A 21,254-nucleotide genomic window follows, 5' to 3' on the forward strand; every position below is an offset into this window, starting at 1 on the left:
CCAGCCTTTTAGGAAATACAGTTTTGTGGGGTTATTTTAATTTATTTTTTGGCTTTGTTGGGTCTTCATTGCTGCGGGCCTTTCTCTAGTTGCGGCGAGCAGGGGCTACTCTTCGTTGCAGTGCGTGGGCTTTTCATTGCGGTGGCTTCTCTTTGTTGTGGAGCGCGGGCTCTAGGCGTGTGGGCTCAGTAGTTGTGGCACGTGGGCCCAGTAGTTGTGACTCACGGGCTCTAGAGCACAGGCTCAGTAGTTGTGGCGCACGGGCTCAGTTGCTCCACAGCATGTGGGATCTTCCCGGACCAGGGCTCGAACCCGTGTCCCCTGCATTGGCAGGCAGATTCTTAACCACTGCGCCACCAGGGAAGTCCCCCTTTTAGGAAATAGAATGAACTTTTAAGGAACTTTAAGGCCCTTTTGGTAATAGTTGTGCTTGACCACTTCAGACCCCGGGAAGTTGAACGTGTCAGTTTATGTCCTGACCGTGGGGAAGGATCCATGCCAGGCTCTTCTGCATACCAGCACTGCTGTGAAGTGTAGATGGCATTTGTTGAATAATAAGATGCGTTTTATTATTTCATCATGATTGGAAGTGTTGAAATAAAAGGAAAAGAATAAGAAGCCATTTTTTACAGAAGATAAGTGCCCATGTAGCTGAAGTTGTTACACCGAACCCCTTGCATCTACAGAGAAACATACGGACACGTGGTGAGAACTGACCCAGTGAACTTTGTCACGGGCCTTCTCATCAGAACCACAGACTTGTTGCGGGAGGTCAGAGATGAGCGCATGTAAGAGTGACCGGCCCAGGGTACATGTTGCGTAAACATTGTTTTTCTGCCTTCCTGCTGGAGGTGGCTTTAATTTGAGACTTCGGTTTGGTTCGTGAAGGGTGACTGGAACAGAGCACAGGGCCTCCTGACCCGGAGTCTGAAGGCCAGTGTTTGACCGCCTCCCCCATCCACCCCCCCCAGGCGTGTTCTTTGTTCCCTGAGGTCTTTTGGCCTCTCTGGGCCTCTGTGTTCTCATTCATAAAGTGGGAATTATCTGCCCTACTCACCTCGTGGGCTAATTTGAGAACAAGTAGCTTAATTTGTACAAAAGTGCCGTAAAATATAAAGTAACGTAGGCGCAGCGCCTCACAGTCTGCTGCTGCGTCCATGTGCTATAATGACTGTAGACTACGGTGACGTCGCAGCATGTTATTGACTCAAAAAAATATCACTTGCAGAGATCAAGAAAAGCCATGAAATGGAGAAGAAGTCACTTGAGGATTTGCTTTATGAGAAGCAGGAATCACTAGAGGTGGGTAAATCTCAATCCCCACCACCCCTCCTCCCCACCTCCCTCCCCACCACCGTTCTTGAGGCTTGTGTGGTTTGGGTACGTTTCTGTGCACATTTGCAATGTTTCCGGTGCCCGCTTGGTTACTTATGTTCCACGTTTCACTGTTTGTGTTTTAGAAACAAATCAGTGGTTTGAAGAGTGAAAATGACACTTTAAATGAAAAGTTGAAATCAGAAGAACAAAAAAGAATATCAAGAGAGAAAGCAAATTTAGTAAGTTGCGTATGGTTCCCCCATCACAAATGAATTTTTCTTCTGCTTAGCTGTCTTTTAGAGTCAGTTAAGTGTTCAGCAGCTAGAGAAATAGGATGGGTTTGGAATCTTTTTCATATCTTGCGGTATGATTTTTAAACTGTATTAAGTGGCTGCTTTGGTTACTGGTGTCTTTTTTTTTTAATTCTAAAAACTGACGTAACAGCTGAAATCCAATATATTGCAAGTGATCTAAGCTAATTAATACCTATAGGAAGACAGGAAAACTATCAATTAGGGTCAGGGTTTTATGTAAAGACTTCATTTTTTAATTAACTTGCTATATTGAGATACAATTCGTATACCACGATATTCACCCTTCTAAAATATACAAGTCAGCGGTTCACAAGTTATACCTTGGTCACCAGGATCTAATTACAGAACACTTTTATCACCCACCCCCAAAAGACACCCTGCACCCTTTAGCAGTCATTCCCCATTTCCCCCCTCAAACTCCCTAACCCTACAGGATCACCAGTCTCCTTTCTGTTTCTATCCATGTACCTGTTCTAGAGATTTCATTGACATGAAATTGTGCTATATGAAGCTTTTTGTGTCAGCTTCTTTCCCTCAGCTTATGTTCTCAAGGTTCATGCATATTGTAGCAGGTACAGACATTTCATTCCTTTTTATGGCTGAACGATATTTCATTATATGGATAATCCTCACTTTTTAAAAAAGTTATTCACTTGTGGATGGTTGTGTTGGGTCTGCGTTGCTGTGTGCGGGCTTTCTCTAGTTGCGGCGAGCAGGGGCTACTCTTCCTTGCCGTGCACGGCCTTCTCATTGTGGTGGCGTCCCTTGTTGCGGAGCATGGGCTTTAGGCGCACAGGCTTCAGTAGTTGTGGCATGCAGGCTCAGTAGTTGTGGCTCATGGGCTTAGTTGCTCCGTGGCATGCGGGATCTTCCTGGACCAGGGATCGAACCCGTGTCCCCTTCATTGGAAGGCGGATTCTTAACCACAGCACCATCAGGGAAGTCCAGTCCTCACTTTTGAAAACTACAAATTTCTCTGGTAAGCTCAACTTTCTCTTGCAACTTGTATCCTTACTCCTCTGCATCCCCCCCAACATTTTTTGGCTGCGGCAGGGGGGCTGCTTCTGTCTTTTCATTCCATCTATTTGTGTCTGGGGCTGCAGAAGCAGAGCTTTTGTGCCATTTAAGACCTGTCGCAACTCTCGAAGTACCTGGGTCCCTCAGTGAGCTCTTCTGCTGATATGTCATTGAGAGACCCTCTAGACTTTTGAATGCAATTGGATGAGGTCCTATTCAATGAAATTTCAAAGCTATTTATTCTGGAAGATTCTTAGAAACATTCGATTGCAAACGAAATCTGTAGACTTCACGTGCAGGGTGTAAATCTTACGAGTAGTTCAGGGAAAGCTTTTAAAGAGCTTCCTGATCCTGCAGCAGCTCCTGAAAAAGTTCAGAAGGGAAACAGGTTGAGGAAAGCAGGACTATCTCATGCCTTACCCCACCTCAGCCTGCCCAGGTTGTGGGGAAAGAGCGTGTATTAGAGTGAGGGAGAAAGGGCCAGGTGGGCAGAGAAGTAGGAAAAGTGCAGTGGGAGCAGGGCTACATACACTCTGACTTTAAAAATCAGCGAGATGGGATTTTTGCTGTCTTTACGGTTTAAAAAAATCATATGTAAAAGGATAACATATATGAAATGTAGGAAGTTTCTGGAAGAGCCCTGGAGTTGAGGATCGGGGGTTGGTCCCCACCCCGGCACTTTCGGGCCCTGAGCAGGTAGATCGTGCTTGAGCTGTTGCAATTCTGTCTCCTTCTGCGAAGTGAGGGGTTTAAGTGATTGCCAAGGGCACCTTCCCTGATTCTCCCTAAGGGTTGCTCCAGAGCATTAACCGCTGTCCAGAGGATAGTTCTGATGATCAACACCACTGACTCTTGTCTGAGAAATTCCCTCGCTGAACACCAGATCAATAGATTTTGTGCCTCTAACTTGTGTCGTGCATTTTGGAAGGTTCACTTGAATTTCAAGAATTAAAGCAAGGAGTTGGGGAATCCACCCTGGTCTCGTGTTCTCACAGGATGATCTCCCCTTACGTAGTGTTTATCTTGCATAGAATTTTCGTAGTGCACGTACTCTGTGCCATGGAGGTGTTCGGTGTCACAGAATGGTGGGGTGTTCATCGTGCTCTAGAAGTACGGCCAACCTAGCCCCGTCATAGCGAACGGGACTCAGCACGTGTTTGCCATTGCTCTTGTTTTCCAGAGAGCCCAATAAACACACTGCCTGTTCATTCCTCATGCGTTACTGACTTTGGAAAGAGAGAACTACTCTTCCTTTTCTCCCCCACACACCTGTCCAGGACTTGGAATTGCGTACTCGCTAGCCAGAGTTCTGTTTTGTATTGTAAGCTGTGGTTTTTATCTTACTACCAATAAAATATTCGTTGCTACCAATGTTTTTTTCCATACTAAGTTACTGATAAGTGAGTGAAATGTTTGTTTTCAAATGTGAAATGTTTTATTTCATTCTTAAGACCAAAGACTTTGAAGTTAAAAATATTTTAACCTGGGCTTCCCTGGTGGCGCAGTGGTTGAGAGTCCGCCTGCCGATGCAGGGGACGCGGGTTCGTGTCCCGGTCCGGGAGGATCCCAAGTGCCGCGGAGCGGCTGGGCCCGTGAGCCGTGGCCGCTGAGCCTGCGCGTCCGGAGCCTGTGCTCCGCAACGGGAGAGGCCACAGCAGTGAGAGGCCCGCGTACCGCAAAAAAAAAAAAAAAAAAAAAAAAAAAATGTATCTCAACCCTTCTTTTCACCTTTCTTTGAAACTGCTGTAAGAAGGTTGATGTCTCTTGCTACTTAATTTCTAAATCTAATCAAATGTCTTTATATTAAGAGTTTGAACCATGTGATTGTGCTAAATGATCAGTCACAGCCATATCCTGCTGTGTGTTTTCCAGAAAAACCCTCAGATCATGTATCTGGAGCAAGAGTTAGAAAGCCTGGAAGCTGTTTTAGAGATCAAGAATGAGAAGCTGCACCAGCAGGACATCAAGTTAATGCAAATGGAGAAACTGGTACATTTCGTTCAGAAACTTAAACGGGATAATACCTGAGGCACAGGAACTGGCCTCTGAACTAGACCTGTGGAATTGTCTTAATTGACATTTAAAGAGAGGTAACATAGAAGAGGTAGAAGAGGTTAAATTTTCTTTTCCATGTCAGCTTAAGGCTTATTCATTGCTACCTTCTAGAACATTTTTTTCAAGGAACGTGTAAGGTAGCATTCAGCGTTTGGAAAAATGACAACACGCAGGTGTCTCCCATTTCAGTGGTCTGGGAATATCCACCTGCATAAGAAGAATTTTTAAATAATTTAAAAGCTGTCCTTTAATATCCCACCACCTCTGGGTGGGTTTCTTTTGCTCAAAACTGTTGAGCACATAAATTAGTTCCATCAGAGCAACTGAATCTTGCTCTCTAAATTCTTCATCTTGCTTTGTGTGAGTTAAACTGCGATAAAATCGTTGCCCTTTTGTAAAATTAACCTGGTTGTACAAGTAGCCAGCACTATGCAAAATATGAATAAAGTTTAGTTTGCGGCCTCTAGGACAGAACTGACGTTAGCAGACGTTACAATGTGGCGAGTCCATCCAGGGCTGCGTGTGGGAGCAGCGAGCCCAGTGCCGTGTGAGCCCTGGTCCAGCCTTGGAACACGACTGCTAAGAGCCAGGAGTCTAGCCTAGCCTGCAGCGTGGCCTGGCATACCTTTAGAAAGTAATATCCAGGGGCTTCCCTGGTGGCGCAGTGGTTGAGAGTCTGCCTGCGGATGCAGGGGACGCAGGTTCGTGCCCCGGTCCGGGAAGATCCCACATGCCGCGGAGCGGCTGGGCCCGTGAGCCATGGCCACTGAACCTGCGCGTCCGGAGCCTGTGCTCCGCAATGGGAGAGGCCACAGCAGTGAGAGGCCCGTGTACTGCAAAAATATTAATAATAATAATAAAAATAAGTAATATCTGTGTGCTCTGTTTTGCTGCAGTACATTCTTTTTGCAGTGCGTCAGTGTAGAGACAGTCAACATGCTAGTAAACTTTCCCAAATTAAATCTCTCCAGTGTGTGCTGGTGTCAGGAAGGTACTTTAAGGAAATAAGGGGCTTTATGTAATTTTTAATGTATAAATGTTGGTACTCGTGTTGACACCAAGGTGGACAACAACACAGCACTGGTGGACAAACTGAAGCGATTCCAGCAGGAGAATGAAGAATTAAAAGCTCGGATGGACAAGCACATGGCAATTTCAAGGTAAAAAAAAAAACTGTCCTATTTTCCCCGAGCTCCTCCCTTCCTCAGACATCGAGTGTTACTTTCTCACCACACTCCACCCATGCCCCTCCTCGAAATGCAGCAGAAGCGGGTAGTTAATGAGGTTCTGATTTGTATCCGGAAAAATACGATTGTAGCATTTAGTGCCTTTACCACAGTGGCCTGGACCAAAGGCTGAGTCCTCAGTGGGCAAGCCTTCCCTTCCCTTTCAGAGAAAGAGCACCACAAGACCAAACAGAAAACAGCCCCACACGTACGAGGGTCTTAAGACATGCAGCATAGCTGTGGAAGCGTCACTCACCCTACTATGAAATTGCCCCAAGGTGCAGCTTTTTCTTCGGCTCTAGGTCACACTTCCCGGGTTTCTCTGCCAGCCCAGTACCCACGGACAGTAGCTCCTTTTATTCCAAAGAGATCATTTGGGGCTCTCAAATTTAAAATAGTAAGATTTTTTTCAACCTTTAAAAAAAAAAAGAAAAAAGCGATTCAGAGTCACAGGATTTCTGGGTTATTTTTTTTTTTTTTTTGTCTTCCAGGCAACTTTCCACAGAGCAGGCCGTCTTGCAGGAGTCACTGGAGAAGGAGTCCAAAGTCAACAAGCGCCTCTCCATGGAGAATGAGGAGCTGCTGTGGAAGCTGCACAACGGGGACCTGTGCAGCCCCAAGAGGTCCCCCACGTCACCCGCCATCCCCTTCCAGTCGCCGCGGAACTCCGGCTCCTTCCCCAGCCCCAGCATCTCGCCCAGATGACCTTCCTGGGAGCTGGAGACAGACTGCGTTTCTGCAGTACTGACCCACCCACAACCGTGGGGGGTGGCGGAGCTGGAGCCACCTTCGCTGACACGCACAGCCTGCCCTAGAACTGGAAAGTCATGGCCCGAACCGGCCCCTTCCAGACAAGACCAGAACTCTGGAGGAAGGCTTCTGACTCGGTCCAGGAGACTCCTCCCCAAACGATGCTGTCGGAATGGATCTACATGGACGCTGTTGCACAAAGCACTTACGGAACGAGAAGATCTTGTTCGTTGCCTTTTTCACCTACGCATAAAGGGGAAAACTCTCAGGGGCCTGTTAAGATAAAGATTTATATAACCTTTGTAATGTTCTTCACCACAGACACCTTCTTGTGATTTACATTTTGGTCTGACTGGGGATGTGTGAATGAAGTGGATGTAACCGAGTGTCACGTGTCTGATGCTGCCTCCTTTGCTGAGTCTGTCTGGAGATGTGCTAATCAAATAATAGTCAGTGTATGCATCTCTGCAAAAGCCATAGAAGAAAAAGCAATAGTTGCTAGAACTAGGATTCTTTACCACCAACCCCGCTCAGCTCTATGCCATGGGGGGAGAGGGAGAGACAGAAAGAGCTCTGACTTGCCCACATCTGTTCATGCTTTGCATCCTTTTGGAGTAACTTGTTGGCAGCCTATCAGTGTTCAGCCATGTCAGTTGAAACTAGCTAGATTTTTTTAAACTTACGCACATGGACGTAAAATACTACAATCCATTTTCTCAGGCTATGAGCAAATGTAGAAGCCTAATTTTGCTGGGAAAAAATGTGTATAAAGAAAGGGCAGTACCAATGGATTGCTTTCTGCCTTATTTTTATCTTGATCTGAGCTATCCTCAGTGATTTCAACTGGCTGCTTCTCGCCCACTATCCCCATTCCCCACTTTTCTTTCTCCCCCATCCAGAGCCACAAAAGCAAACCTTCTACCTCCTTCGTACTTTTCTCTGGGACAAGGAATATGCTTTTCCAGAGCCAGCTCATCTTCAAGGTGCTGAACCACTTTCCAAATAAACCAAGGCCTGGATCCGATAGTATAAATTTTGGGAAATCCTAGAGAGATCAAAGAATGAACAAGAGTCATTGGCTAGCAGAACTAAAAGACAGGACTCAGTGCTTATAGTTGAATAGGAGCACCTTGATAATAGAACAAAACAGTCTCTGGAGGTAAAATGCTAAACTTCCACGTACCTTTGAGGGATCCTTCTGTCCTTGGGAAGGTAGCAGAATGGCCAGCTGATGAGAGAAGAATGTGGCTTGTACAGTTCTTCTCCAATTTGCATTTCAGTTTCTTTTCAAAACTTCACTTATTACCTCCCCCACTTCTAATACTTTGGGGGAGGTGGAAGGAAGAACTGTGGCTTTTTTCTCTGTCTCCCTGCATGTGTCAAGCTTGGGCTGTCAGTATTTACTAATGAGCATTACTGATGTTCGATGGCTGTACAAATAAGCCCTACAGTAAGAACAGATTCAGGCTACTAGAGGTGGACCTTTGAGTTGACATTTACATATACACTACAAAGCAGATTGATATTCACGATGCATGTGTTTTTTTGTTTTTGTTTTACTAGTGATTGTGTCTGAAGTTTTTAACCTCCAACTGTTGATTATGCGCGTAGCCTTCCATGTTTTTCTGATAAACGGGAGCGTAGGTTCGCCGCCACCTCCCGCGATCTCTGCTCACCTTTCCAAGTTGTTCTCAGCGTCCTTATAGCCAAAGTTGGGTTTGCCATCCAGTCCCTGCACAAGGTAAATCTCGTGCTTTTCCCTGCTGCCCTCCATGCCGTTTAGCTGTCTGGGGAAATGATCCTTACACAATTAATGTAAAATGTCTTCAGAGAATGGGAGACAACAGGAGAGAAGATAGGAAACAAAACACGGAACTGTAAAATTATCTTCAAACCAAATGTTATCACTTAGGATGCAAAATGTTGGCACGTCATAAAAATACGGATGTGTAAACAGCTGTAGTTGTGCTCAGTTTGTAGTGATGGAAAGTGTTTTACTTTGATCAAATAAATAATGCTGGAATATTCAATAGAAGAATTGCATCCTCTGACATACTTCACTCTCCAAAGTGTTACCCAGTTTATAGCAGCATAGGAACTGACATCGTGTCTCCTTCTTGACCTGTTCCCCAGGAATTTCCAATGAAACCACAAAATTGGTCATGGGCTGAAATTTGGGTCACAGAGCTAGACTTAGAGCTTTTCTTTTCTAAATTCAAAGCTATGTGTATTTGAGAAATAAATTTTTACTGGTTTTGATAATAAGTTCTGCTTATAAGGTAAGAAAATTGGAACAGCTACAGTCTAAATATTTTTGAAGATGGTAAAAAAAAAAAGCCTAAACGAAGTTGAATCTTCCTTGATCTGTGCATCTATTTTATATCAAAAGTTAAACTTTTAAAAACACATGCTGTGGTTCTTATACAATGTCTAATCTAGAACTAGTACTTTTGAGTGCAGCGGTTAAAAAGTTTACACACTTTTTGATACCTTCATACCATACAATAGTTCATATATAGTTGAACTATATATTACTCCGTTTTTAGATTCTCATATTTCGTGGTTGTTATATCAAAGAGAATATTAGGTACTGACTCAGACACTGCTGCCAAAAACTCCTTCTGGATGTACTTCAAGCCAACTTAAAAAGCAAGCACTTAGCCCATTTTTTGTTTTTTACAAAAGCTTGCTCGTTTAATAGAAATGATTATATAAAGTTGTTTACATATATGCCTTCTTAGTATAAACACTAGAAACCCATATACGTAGGTCAGCAGTCAGAATACATGCTTTCTGTTAGAATTAACACTTCTATCATTAGACCCGGTGACTTCCTTTCAGTTTGGAGGTCTGGGTCTGACTCACAAGGCAGGGCCTGGGGTTTGGCGCTTGACGTCAGCCTCCGGCAAAGCACTAGTCAAAAGAACCCTGGGGCGGGTTGTGTACACCAGTGGGCTTTCCATCAATTCATTTTTACTTCATCTTCCAAGCCGGGAAAACTCCACAGCGGTAGCTACCGAGGTCTGTCCTCGGAGGTTCTGAGCGGTGCAAATGTAATAACCTGCGTCGGTCAGCTCAAAGTCTTCGACGATCAGGACGCTCTGGGAGATCCTCGTGGTGTGGCCCAGTCCTCTGTGGATCAGCCGCCAAGTGTCTTGAATCGTCACCGGCCTTTCATCCTGTTGAACGACACCCACCGAGGCTGAAGCACAAACCACAAGCTGCTGTGAACAGCTCCCATGCCTCCTGGGCCGTTGAGTATCCCTTTCAAAGTGCAAAACACATGCTTCTAAAAGACTATTCGGTATGCGCAGCTCAACACTGTCTAGTCAGTTTAGGCTGCATTTTTTCCAAGCAGTCTTGAATTTCATTATGCTGTTTGGCTTTCTCTTTCTGCCCTTTTCATCAATGTTTCTACTGAATATAAATTTTATTCTTTGGGAACTCCAGGAATGTCGGACTGGTATTAGGCATACGAATACAGATAAAATTTTCTACTGCTCTCCTGTTGGCATTCCCCACGTTCAACCCTTCGCGCAGTGCTTCTTACTCACAGAACTGAAAGTCAAAAAGAAGCCCGAAGCACTCACCGTGTAAATGAATACGAGCTCCTAATTGTTCACACAGGGAGAAGGAGACATAAGATGAGTCAAACGTGCCATAGGACTACAGGGGGAGAGACGTTGTACCGAGGATGGATAACGTGATACCCTAGGTGACTTAACTTCGTATTTCTAGAAAGTGAGATGGTCACTTTTGAGATGCTTCATCCAACTTTGGTGATAAGTAGTGTTTTCTGGATTAGTTTAACATAATTGTAACATTTATAGTATTACTAAATCAACACCCTTTCTGCTAATAACTAGCAACGTTTAAAAAAAAAAACCCACCTCTAATGAAAATTATTAATGTCTTCTAAATAGAACAACACTTTTTAAAAACAAGTACCTAGTACTAGAAAAGTACCGTTCTCTAGGGGGAGTTATTTTCCACCAATCACAGCTCTTAAACCAGAACTGCATTGGCTACCAAGTACATCTTAGGAGGCCAGATCTCTTCGGGAAACAAAGGGATTATTCCATGTTGGTAGCAAAACTTTATTTTTGTGAGCAGAACAGGCCCAGAGGTTACATGTGCTGGAGTTGTTTTTATGGGAAACCTATTTTAAAATGATCTCGGCCTCACAGCACCTTTTTGAAGGCCTGGATTTATATGCCAACTTGGTGGTTGTCTACTTAGAGCTCATTGCCCCGGGGCCCAGCTTTTATAGGGGACAATACTGAAGGATTCCAGAAGGAGGTCAGATTGGCCTCCAATCGACCCAGAATTAAGATTGAAGGTTGAGGCTGCGGGTGAAGGAAGGACACCCTCCTTTCCTGTTCATGCCCCGTCCCCTTCCTTAAGGGTCATGAAGAAAAATAACATGCAGAGAGTACGTTGACCGAATTGCCGAATGGAACCCAGTCACTTTATTCCTGTCCTTTAAAAAAAGCCATTTGTAAATATACTGAAACATCTTAGGAGAAAACAAGTGCGCCTTAGCCCTACCATAGCTGCACACGTCTCTCATACGTCTTTAAGTTATAGTCCATATCGGTGAGTTGGGGGTGGGTAGGGAATAAAACAAGTAAGGTGGCTGGCTGAGGCCGGGGTATGCTTACCTTCTGCCCTGGGTAGATCCACCTGAATTCCACCTCCACATCTGGCTCCCCGAGGACCGTGCAGAGGACGCTGATGTCATCCCCACCCTTCACTTTGTTCGCAGATGCCAAGATGGTTGTTGATGGAGGACCACTGGGAACTAGAAGTGAGCGGGGGACAGGGGACGTGAGATGAAATCCATGGGCCATGGCAGAGACCAACGAACAGACGTGTTCTCTTCTTTGGGCAGGTATGGAACATTCCTGCCTTCAGCTCCCCACCTAGCATGGGGCCTACCCTCTCCACCACTTCTGGTTTCCTCCGACACCTCCTCTTTCTCTGCCTTGGTGGTCCAGAACGGGGTGGTCATCCAGAAGTCCCCAGATCCAGGCATTACACTTGTAATGGAGGAGAAGAGCCCAGGAGGTCTGCCAGGAGCTCACGTGAAGGGAATAAAAAGGTAGAGGGAGAAGAAGGGGACTGGGGGCAGAGCAAGTAGACGGAAGGGAAGGCAGCCTGGAGGGAGACCCACTGATGGGTGAAGATGGACACGTGTGCGGCCTCAGGAAGTAGAGGAGACAGTCTGAATCTACCAAAGGGAGAGACATTTGTAGGAAGGGCGCATGATGTTTCTACTTCACAGCATTTCAGAGACAAAATTCTTCATTAGGCTCAGTCCACTCGAGTAAGTTTGACAGCAGCCTTGAGCAAGGCAACGTGCTGGGAGTGGAGGCTATGGCAGCGAACCAGACAGACGTGGTCTCCGAGCCCCGGGGCCTCTATTCTAGTGGGAGAGGCAGACACTCAGCAGGTCACTGTGTGCTTGGTTTAGAACCTGAGTTGTGGGAAGAACTTGAAGGAGAAGCCCAGAGTGCTGGGGAGGTTCAGGATGGTCTGAGAAGCAGGAAAGGCTTCCTTAAGGGATGTTTGAACTAAAATCTGAAGGAAAAGGGGGAGGCACCAGTAGACAGGCCCAGAGGGGAGGTAGGGGAAGCCTGGGAGAGGGCAGAGGCCGGCCATGCAAGAAGACCTTTCAGGCCACGTGGAAGATTTTGACTTTGGTTCTAGGAAAAGCAGAAACCCACTGAATGGTTTTAACTGGAGCTATAATCAGCTGCAGTGTGGAAGATGGAGAAAGCATGGGCACAGAAGAGACCAGTTGGAAAGGTATTCATATTGGCCCAAGGAAGAGATGATAATCGTTGAACTCTTTGCAGTAGGATGGAGAGAAACAGCAGAATTTGATGGAATAAGTCAAAAGAACTGGGAGGAGCCGGGAGTGTTTTGGGCTCCTGCACCCTGGAACTGCAGTGCCATCATTGGGATGAGGAAAGCCGGAGAACCAGACCTGGGAGGAAGGCCCAGAGTTCAGGGAAGGGCCTGTGAAGCATCTCAGCACAGATGTTAGGGAGGGAATCGGATACATGAAGCTGGCACTCCCAGATCCCGGCCACATACATTCCCCTGGGAGTGATTAGTGAATAGATATGCAGCAGAGCATGGCTATGGTTGAGACCACCCAGGAAGAGGATGAGGACAGACAAAGAAGGTGCCTTGGGGAACTCCAACATTTAAAACCTGGGAGAGGCAGCTCATTCTATGAGGCCACCATCACCCTGGTACCAAAACCAGACAAAGATACCACAAATAAAGAAAATTACAGGCCAATATCAGTGATGAACATAGATGCAAAAATCCTCAACAAAATACTAGCAAACCAAATCCAACAACACATTAAGAGGCTCATACACCATGATCAAATGGGATATATCCCAGGGATGTAAGGATTCTTCAATATACGCAAACAATGTGATATGATACACCACATTAACAAACTGAAGAGTAAAAACCATATGAGCATCTCAACAGATGCAGAAAAAGCTTTTGACAAAATTCAATACCCATTTATGATAAACTCTCCAGAAAGTGGGCATAGAGGGAACCTACTGCAATGTAGTAAAGGCCATATATGACAAACCCACAGCTAACATTATTCTCAACAGTGAAAAGCTGAAAGCATTTCTTCTAAGATCAGGTACAAGACAAGGATGTCCACTCTTGCCACATTTATTCAGCATAGTTTTGGAAGTGCTAGCCATGACAATCAGAGAAGAAAAAGAAATAAAAGGAATCCAAATTGGAAAAGAAGAAGTAAAACTATCACTGTTCGCAGATGACATGATACTATATGCAGAAAATCCTAAAGACGCTACCAGAAAACTACTAGAGATCATCAGTGAATTTGGTAAAGTTGCAGGGTACAAAATTTAATACACAGAAATCTCTTGCTTTCCTATGTACTAAAAACAAAAGATCAGAAAGAGAAATTAAGGAAACAATCCCATTTACCATCATATCAAAAAGAATAAAATACCTAGGAATAAACCTACCTAAGGAGGCCAAAGACCTGTACTCAAAAAACTGTAAGATGCTGATGAAAGAAATCAAAGATGACACAAACAGATGTAGAGATATACCATGTCATTGTCAAAATGACTATACTACCCAAAGCAATCTACAGATTCAGTGCAATTTCTATCAAATTACGAATGGCATTTTTCACAGAATTAGAACAAAAAAATTTTACAGTTTGCATGGAAACACAATAGACCCCAAATAGCCAAAGCAATCTTGAGAAAGAAGAATGGAGCTGGAGGAATCAGGTTCTCTGACTTCATACTATACAAAGATACAGTAATCAAAACTATATGGTACTGGCACAAAAAACAGAAATATAGATTAGTGGACCAGGATAGAAGGTCCAGAGATAAACCTAAGCACCTATGGTAACCTACGACAAAGGAGGCAAGAATATACAAGGGAGAAAAGACAGCCTCTTCAATAAGTGGTGCTGGGAAAACTGGACAGCTACATGTAAAAGAATGAAATCAGAACACTCCCTAACACCGTACACAAAAATAAACTCAAAGTGGATTAAAGACTTAAATATAAGGCCAGATACTATAAAACTCTTAGAGGAAAACATAGGCAGAACACTCTGTCACATAAATCACAGCAAGATCTTTTCTGATCCACCTCCTAGAGTAATAAAAATAAAAACAAAAATAAATAAATGGGACCTAATGAAACTTAAAAGCTTTTGCACAGCAAAGGAAACCATAAACAAAACAAAGAAACAACCCACAGAATGGGAGAAAATATTTGTAAATGAATCAACCAGTAAGGGATTAATCTCCAAAATATACAAACAGCTCATGCAGCTCAATATAAAAAAACAAAGAACCCAGTCAAAAAATGGTCAGAAGATCTAAATAGACATTTCTCCAAAGAAGACATTCTAATGGCCAAAAAACACATAAAAAGATGCTCAACATCACTAATTATCAGAGGAATGCAAATCAAAACTACCATGAAGTATCACCTCACACCAGTCAGAATGGCCATCATCAAAAAATCTACAAACAATAAACGCTGGAGAGGGTGTGGAGAAATGGAAACCCTCCTACACTGTTGGTGGGAATGTAAATTGGTACAACCATTATGGAGAACAGTATAGAGGTTCCTTAAAAAACTATAGACCTACTGTATGACCCAGCAATCACACTTCTGGGCACATATCCAGAGAAAACCATAATTCAAAAAGATACACGCACCCCGATGTTCATTGCAGCACTATTCACAATAGCCAAGACATGGAAGCAACATAAGTGTCCATCAAAAGAAGAATGGATAAAGAAGATGTGATACATATATATATAATGGAATATTACTCAGCCATTAAAAAGAATGAAGTAATGCCATTTGCAGCAACATGGATCGACCTAGAGATTGTCATACTGAGTAAGTCAGACACAGAAAGACAAATATATATGATATCACTTATATGTGGAATCTAAAAACTGGGTACAAGTGAACTTATTTACAGAACAAATAGAATCATAGATGTAAAAAACAAACCTTTGGTTACCAGGGGGGAAAGCAGGAGGAGGGATAAATTGGGAGATTGGGATTGAGATATATACACTACTATATATAAAACAGATAACGAATAACGATCTACTGTACAGCACAGGGAACTCTACTCAAGACTCTGTAATAGCCTATATGGGAAAAGAATCTTAAAAAGAGTGGATGGATATATATGTAAAACTAATTCATTTTGCTGTACACCTAAAGCTAACACAACACTGTAAGTCAACTATACTCCAATAAAACTTTTTTTTTAAAAATTAAAGATCTGGCAAAGCAGAATGAGAAGGCTGTGGGAAAAGCAGGAAAAAAAAAATGGGACCAGAGGAGAGAGGGTGTCATGTAGGCAAAGTAGAATCTAGAAGGACAAGGACAGAAACTTGTCTGCTGGACTTAATGGCCTGGGAGGGCCTTTAGCCAAGGCTGCTCTGGTGGAGCTTAGGGGAGAAAGCTGAGGAGCATGTGGGAGGGGAGAGGACGCAGGGGGACCGGGAGGGCTCTTTCAGGGAGTTCGGCTGTGATGGAGGAGAGAGATGGCTGCAGCGGCGGGTGGTTAATGGAAGGCTGAGAGGCTTATTTGGTAGCAGAATGTTGGAGATTGTGGCCTTGTGAATAAGTCTCACGGCTGAGAACAAGGGGAATGAAGGAGCCTAAGTTCTCATCTCGGAGAGCAGCTGGCTCTGGGGCCACTCATCCCATCACAGGGTCCCTGAGCAGGACCCCTCCACCCCACACGCAGACCACTCACCAGGCTCACGTTAGAGTTCCTCGGAGGGAGGACAGGCATCAGTGAGGGACCAGAGTGCAGGAAGAGGGTCCACCCCGTGTCCTCCCTCACAGGGCTGGGGAGGGTGCTTTCTCTCCTGCAAGTCGGGGGAGGGAGGCCCGAGAGAACCACTTGTCAAGGGAGGGGAGGTAACGTGTGGTGCTGCGGTAGGAGAGCTGCCCGCTGGCTGACCGTGTGCCCGAAGCCCAGGCTGGAGAGCACGGGAGGATGACATGGGGATCTGGGATCCCCATGATCAATCACACGGAGGCAGGACCAGAGTGAATGTTGCAAGGACTTGAAGAGAAGGGAGTCGGGGGGAGTTGCGCTGGGGTCACGGGGCAAGGAGGTAGAACGTTCTAGAAATGGCGGTGCTGCAGAGGAGCCTTTAAGAACAGCATTCTGGGCCTAATTTCCCTCCGTAATTGAGAACGGCAGAACCTGATGCTGACCAGCTGGAAGTGGCTCAAACCTCGGCCCCGGAGGGGAGCGGGCTTACCTTCTGCATAGAGCAGCTGGTACTTGGCCGAGATCTGAGACTTGCCCCCGGCCTCCGCCTTGCAGTAGACCGCCCCCTGGTGGTCAGGCTGAGGCTGCAGATACACAAAGCCTCTCTTCATATCGTAAACGATGTCTGTTCCGTTGGCCCGGATCTCCTTGGCCGGGAACTCCCTGTGGAGCGTGACTTTGGCCGACAGGACAGTCACTCGACAAGGAACCACAGCCTGTCTGTCCGGGTTCAAGTAGACGACGTCAAAGTAACTGGGAGAAGGTACAAAGAGTTCTCCTTTCTCTGCAAAGGGAAAGACACAGGCTCATTTATTCTGGAGAAACAAGGTAAGAGCGCTTAAAGGGATTCTTATATGCAGGGCACAAAGATGTGGGTGGATTGGCAATATACTCGGATAATAGAGTCCTTATGAGTTGAAAAGGCCAATTTAAAAAAAATGTTTTTCCTTTTTTGGAAGAAGGATGTTACCTCCCATCTTCTTAAAGGAAACAAAACAGGTATTAGTGCAAGCCCAAATCAGGCCCGTTGGACCATCCCATTGAGGAAGAAGGGGAGGAGGCCGATTTCCTTGTGTTAAGAGCAGTTTTAGGGCTTCCCTGGTGGCGCAGTGGTTGAGAATCCGCCTGCCGATGCAGGAGACACGGGTTCGTGCCCTGGTCCGGGAAGATCCCACATGCCGCGGAGCAACTAAGCCCGTGAGCCATGGCCGCTGAGCCTGCGCGTCCGGAGCCTGTGCTCCGCAACGGGAGAGGCCACAGCAGTGAGAGGCCCGCATACCGCAAAAAAAAAAAAAAAAGAGCAGTTTTAACACCTGTGAACAATCTGCTGAGTGTCTAGAGAAGTCAGCCCCACAGCCCTTGCTTAGTATCTGCCCGTTGGGAGGAATTTCCCGGCTCAGCAGAGCCTCTCTGGGACGGGCCCAGTGAGGGCGCTGGTGTCCTCACAGCCCAGAGGACTCGTTCCTGGCAAGGCCAAAGGAGAGGGAATCGAGCAGGGACAGATGAGGAACCCCCTGGTCTCAGGTTCCGGGCTCTGCTCGGCTGCCACTGGGCTGGGGAACTTCAGCCATTTGCTTACACTCTCCTCCTGTTCCCTTTGAAATCACTCTGCATGTTCTTTAAGCTCTGGATGATGGCATTTTTATCTTACAGAAATGAGGACTGGTTTATCCATACGTTCCTCGGGACCGTCAAGGGACTCTGGATTGGGTTTGGAGGCTTTTGTTTTGGGCACGGCACATTAAATACTTTGTTTTCTGGATCATTCTGTGAGAGACTACACTCATATCTAAGAGAAATCTGTGAACCGAATCACCCCTCAACATTTATTCAATTGTCTCCCAAGTTTTCCTACAATATTTCTGAAACAATCATTCTTGGCTTTCTTCGCTAGCCTCTGTGCCCCAGTTGTATGATTTTTTTTGTTTTTTAGGCTGGGGACAGAATTCCTGGACACAATAGCAGATGTCTTCACGGGCCAAGAGTTCTTTGGCTCTGAGTGCCAGCTTCTGTAACATGGAATCATGGCTTACTGAGTCTCCATCTTTTGCAAGACTTTCCATCAGTCTGGGGGACTTGCGCCACCTCATGATAAACTGACTTTCAGGCTTAGGCGAGGGCACCTTGATCAACGTCGTACCTAACGCCCCCGAGTTCACACAGAATAAGTCCGTGTGGCCTTGAATGCATCACTTCACCTCTCTGTGCGTCAACACCCCCGTTTGTAAAGAGGAGAATCTGGAGCAGACAGTATCAAAGGTCTCTCTCGAGCAAACATATTTAAGGGATGTATGATTGTCAGATTCAGAAACAACTTTTCTTTTAAGGTTTTATGGAGGAATCCGAACCAATGAGCAAAGCCAGGAGAAGAAGTGAACAATCTAAACTTCAGAACACAAAAATGAGGTCTAACTTCCTGTACTATAATCCACGCTTTGAAAAAAGTGACCACACCAGTTGCTTTAACAAACAGAAAAAAAATCTGTATTTGCCAAGTGAATGGAGTAAGCAAGGCTTCAGGAAGAATATATGAATGAGTAAACAAATTATTACCTATAAATTAAATCTGTCAAATTTTCATTTACTCATCACTTGACGGTAAGCACGTACTACATAAAATATTTTATTAATTCATTTGATTACTGTAACTTGAAAAATAATAATACTGAATTTCCTTTTAAAAAAATATTTGCCATCAGTAGATTCCATCTACCAAAAAAAAGTATGTTCAAGTTTATATTTAAAATTATAGATCACATATGCCCCCCACTCAAAAAAATTAGTTAACAGGCTATAAGCTAAAATCCAAATTATAACAAACTCCACATTTGGTAAAGTGCTTGTTAATGTGGCTTTACTACATTTGTAAACTGGAGCCTATGCCTTTTACTATGAAGAAGCCCTACTGCTGGTAACGTCCTCCTCCGTGATCTGGGCAGTGGTTACGTGTGTACAGTTCCCTTTAGGATCATCCACTGAGCTGTAGAGTCATGATTTGTGTATTTCCCTTTGTATACATTATACTTCAATATATAGTTAGAGAAGGGGGAAAAAACCCTCTGAGAGCCTCCTAGATGCAGATTAAATATAACATGTGGCAGTTGCTTAATCAAAAATTGCACAAATTAACCACAGTCAAAAGAATCTTCACAGTGTTTGCGATCAAACCGTAGGAAACATAAAAAACATAATGAATGCCAGACGTTTCTCCGCGTGGGTGGTCGGGAAGCATATGTTCTGAAAGACTCCAGAGCCAATAGCCTCCATAACAGCCCATCTTGGTTTTCCAAACCCACCCAATGGCTGAAAAGACACATCGCTAAACCTTCTACCGAAAATCCAACTGGACTCCTAGTGGTGAGGAATAAGAAAACGATACAACGCTTTAGGTCACGTCCCTGATCCAGGTTTCTTGAAGGTTGAAATAAATATTGATTTTTTTTCAGCCTTCCTCTGATGCAGAAAAGGGCTTCCGTAAGTTAAGAAAGAGGATCTACCTCCAGAACTCAGAGAACCTATGACCCTAGTGAGACAGTCTGCTCGAGGGAGGTCTTCAGTGCAAAACCTCAGCTCCAAAAACCACTATTTGGGGAAGACGGTGACAGTGCTAATCACGGCAAAGAATTTTCATTCTGCAACTTGAAATATGGTATCAGTTCTTGTCCAGAACAACAGGCTCTGTTAGTCTTCATTAGTTGTTGCCTTTTCCACTGCTGCTTCCTGGTGTCGTATCATACTAAGGGCACATGGGCATTTCTGGGTGGCACATTCCAGAATGAGGCTCAGAAGCGATGGCCCGTGAACAACTGTCAACAATTCTGACACCACCATTTATGCTAGCTCGTGTGTGTCTGTCACTCTGTCCATCACGTTGTCTTAAAATTGGGTTAAGGGCTTCCCTGGTGGTGCAGTGGTTGAGAGCCCGCCTGCTGATGCAGGGGACGCGGGTTCGTGCCCCGGTCCGGGAGGATCCCACGTGCCGCGGAGCGGCCGGGCCCGTGAGCCGTGGCCGCTGCGCCTGCGCGTCCGGAGCCTGTGCTCCGCAACGGGAGAGGCCACAGCAGTGAGAGGCCCGCGTACCGCAAAAAAAAAGTGGGTTAAGGCAGTAAGAACATTGGATCCTGGATCAGAAAAACAGGGTTTGACTCTTTACTCCACCACGTGAAGTCATGGAACGTGGAACAAATCACCTTGCCCTCCTGTGTCTCAGCATCAGCATTATTATTTCTACAACAGATAATTAAGTAGTTTCTACTTACTTCCTCATGGTATTGTGGAAATGAAATGAGAGGCATGTGTTTCCAGGATTGCAGAGCAGTCTGGCTCGTGTATCTGCTTGCCAGAGAGGAGCTCTTTGGGTAAGAGGGGAGAATACATGAGATTTTGCTGAAGCATTCATTAATGGCCAGAGCCTAAGGTCATTTGAGTTGTAGACCTAAGTCACCGTGGCAGCCCCTGCCCAGACACTAAGAAAGCCTCCTGGCTTCACCTGAAATGCCTTGGACAACAGCAGCGCTAGGGCATAGCATTTGAAAGATTCCTGCAAGCTGTTCCTGCCCTCTGAGCCTTGCTGGAGAACGTCTTCCTCCAAACTTTAGAATTTAGAGATCTCAGCAGAGGGAGGAGGCTGGCAAGCTACTCTCCAGGGCCCGTGTCTCCAAGTGCAAGTTCCACCTGGCAAACCCAGATCTGACCCCACAGGGGAGAAGATCTGCATGTTTTCGGGCACCTCACTTGGATTCGGGCATCAGGACTGGAGCCACACGGGCTGCAGCCGTTGGGAACGCTGACCCCAAACCTCAGCTCACTCAGAGCACCCACAAAGACAAACGCACGCGAGGAGGCCTTGAGCCAGGCATCCTATGACTACGGAGCTCCCAGAAAGGAGCTCATCAGAGATTCTGAGAGCACAGTCACCGAAAGTCTACAGCAACGCTGTGTAACAGAGCTCTCTGTGATGATGGGAGGTCCTCTGTCCCCACCAGCCATTAGGACAGCTACAGCCACATGTGCCAGTGGAGCACTTGAAGCATGGCAGGTGCCACCGAGGAACCCAGTTTTTAGCTTTAATTTTAACTAATCCCCATTCACATTTAAAGTCACACATGTCTAGTGGCTACAATATTGGACAATGCGGTACAGACCCTGGAACCAGACAGTGCTGGGTGCAAATCCTGGTTCAGCCACTTACTTGCAGTCTGACCTGAAGCACTTACTTAATCTCTTTAA

At 45.3% G+C, this 21,254-nt stretch overlaps 2 protein-coding genes across 13 annotated transcripts in view; one reads left to right on the plus strand and one right to left on the minus strand.

Moving 5' to 3' along the window:
• MTUS1 (microtubule associated scaffold protein 1) overlaps positions 1–8,717 on the plus strand; it is a 155,356-nt gene extending 146,639 nt beyond the window's left edge. For 7 of the 11 annotated variants that reach the window (XM_059049414.2, XM_059049416.2, XM_067022357.1 and 4 more), the window contains 5 exons: positions 1,229–1,302; positions 1,461–1,556; positions 4,521–4,637; positions 5,766–5,863; positions 6,421–8,717. In XM_059049414.2, coding sequence (XP_058905397.1) covers positions 1,229–1,302; positions 1,461–1,556; positions 4,521–4,637; positions 5,766–5,863; positions 6,421–6,634 — 599 coding nt within the window. In that variant the 3' untranslated portion in view covers positions 6,635–8,717. The remainder of the gene's footprint in view (positions 1–1,228; positions 1,303–1,460; positions 1,557–4,520; positions 4,638–5,765; positions 5,864–6,420) is intronic. The other 4 variants (XM_067022361.1, XM_067022362.1, XM_067022359.1 and 1 more) reach the window with 2 other exon arrangements.
• A 279-nt stretch (positions 8,718–8,996) lies between these two features.
• Positions 8,997–21,254, minus strand: part of PDGFRL (platelet derived growth factor receptor like) — a 47,443-nt gene continuing 35,185 nt past the window's right edge. The window contains exons 4-7 of one of the 2 annotated variants that reach the window (XM_067022370.1): positions 16,516–16,809; positions 11,341–11,480; positions 10,270–10,290; positions 9,750–9,881 (exon numbers count right to left, since the gene is read on the minus strand). In XM_067022370.1, the coding sequence (XP_066878471.1) occupies positions 9,843–9,881; positions 10,270–10,290; positions 11,341–11,480; positions 16,516–16,809 (494 nt within the window). In that variant the 3' untranslated portion in view covers positions 9,750–9,842. Of the gene's footprint in view, positions 9,882–10,269; positions 10,291–11,340; positions 11,481–16,515; positions 16,810–21,254 lie in introns of both variants that reach the window. The other variant, XM_059049444.2, reaches the window with a different exon arrangement.

Source organism: Kogia breviceps, chromosome 20 (genome assembly GCF_026419965.1).
Source record: "Kogia breviceps isolate mKogBre1 chromosome 20, mKogBre1 haplotype 1, whole genome shotgun sequence".
In the NCBI taxonomy this organism is placed as follows: domain Eukaryota; kingdom Metazoa; phylum Chordata; class Mammalia; order Artiodactyla; family Physeteridae; genus Kogia; species Kogia breviceps.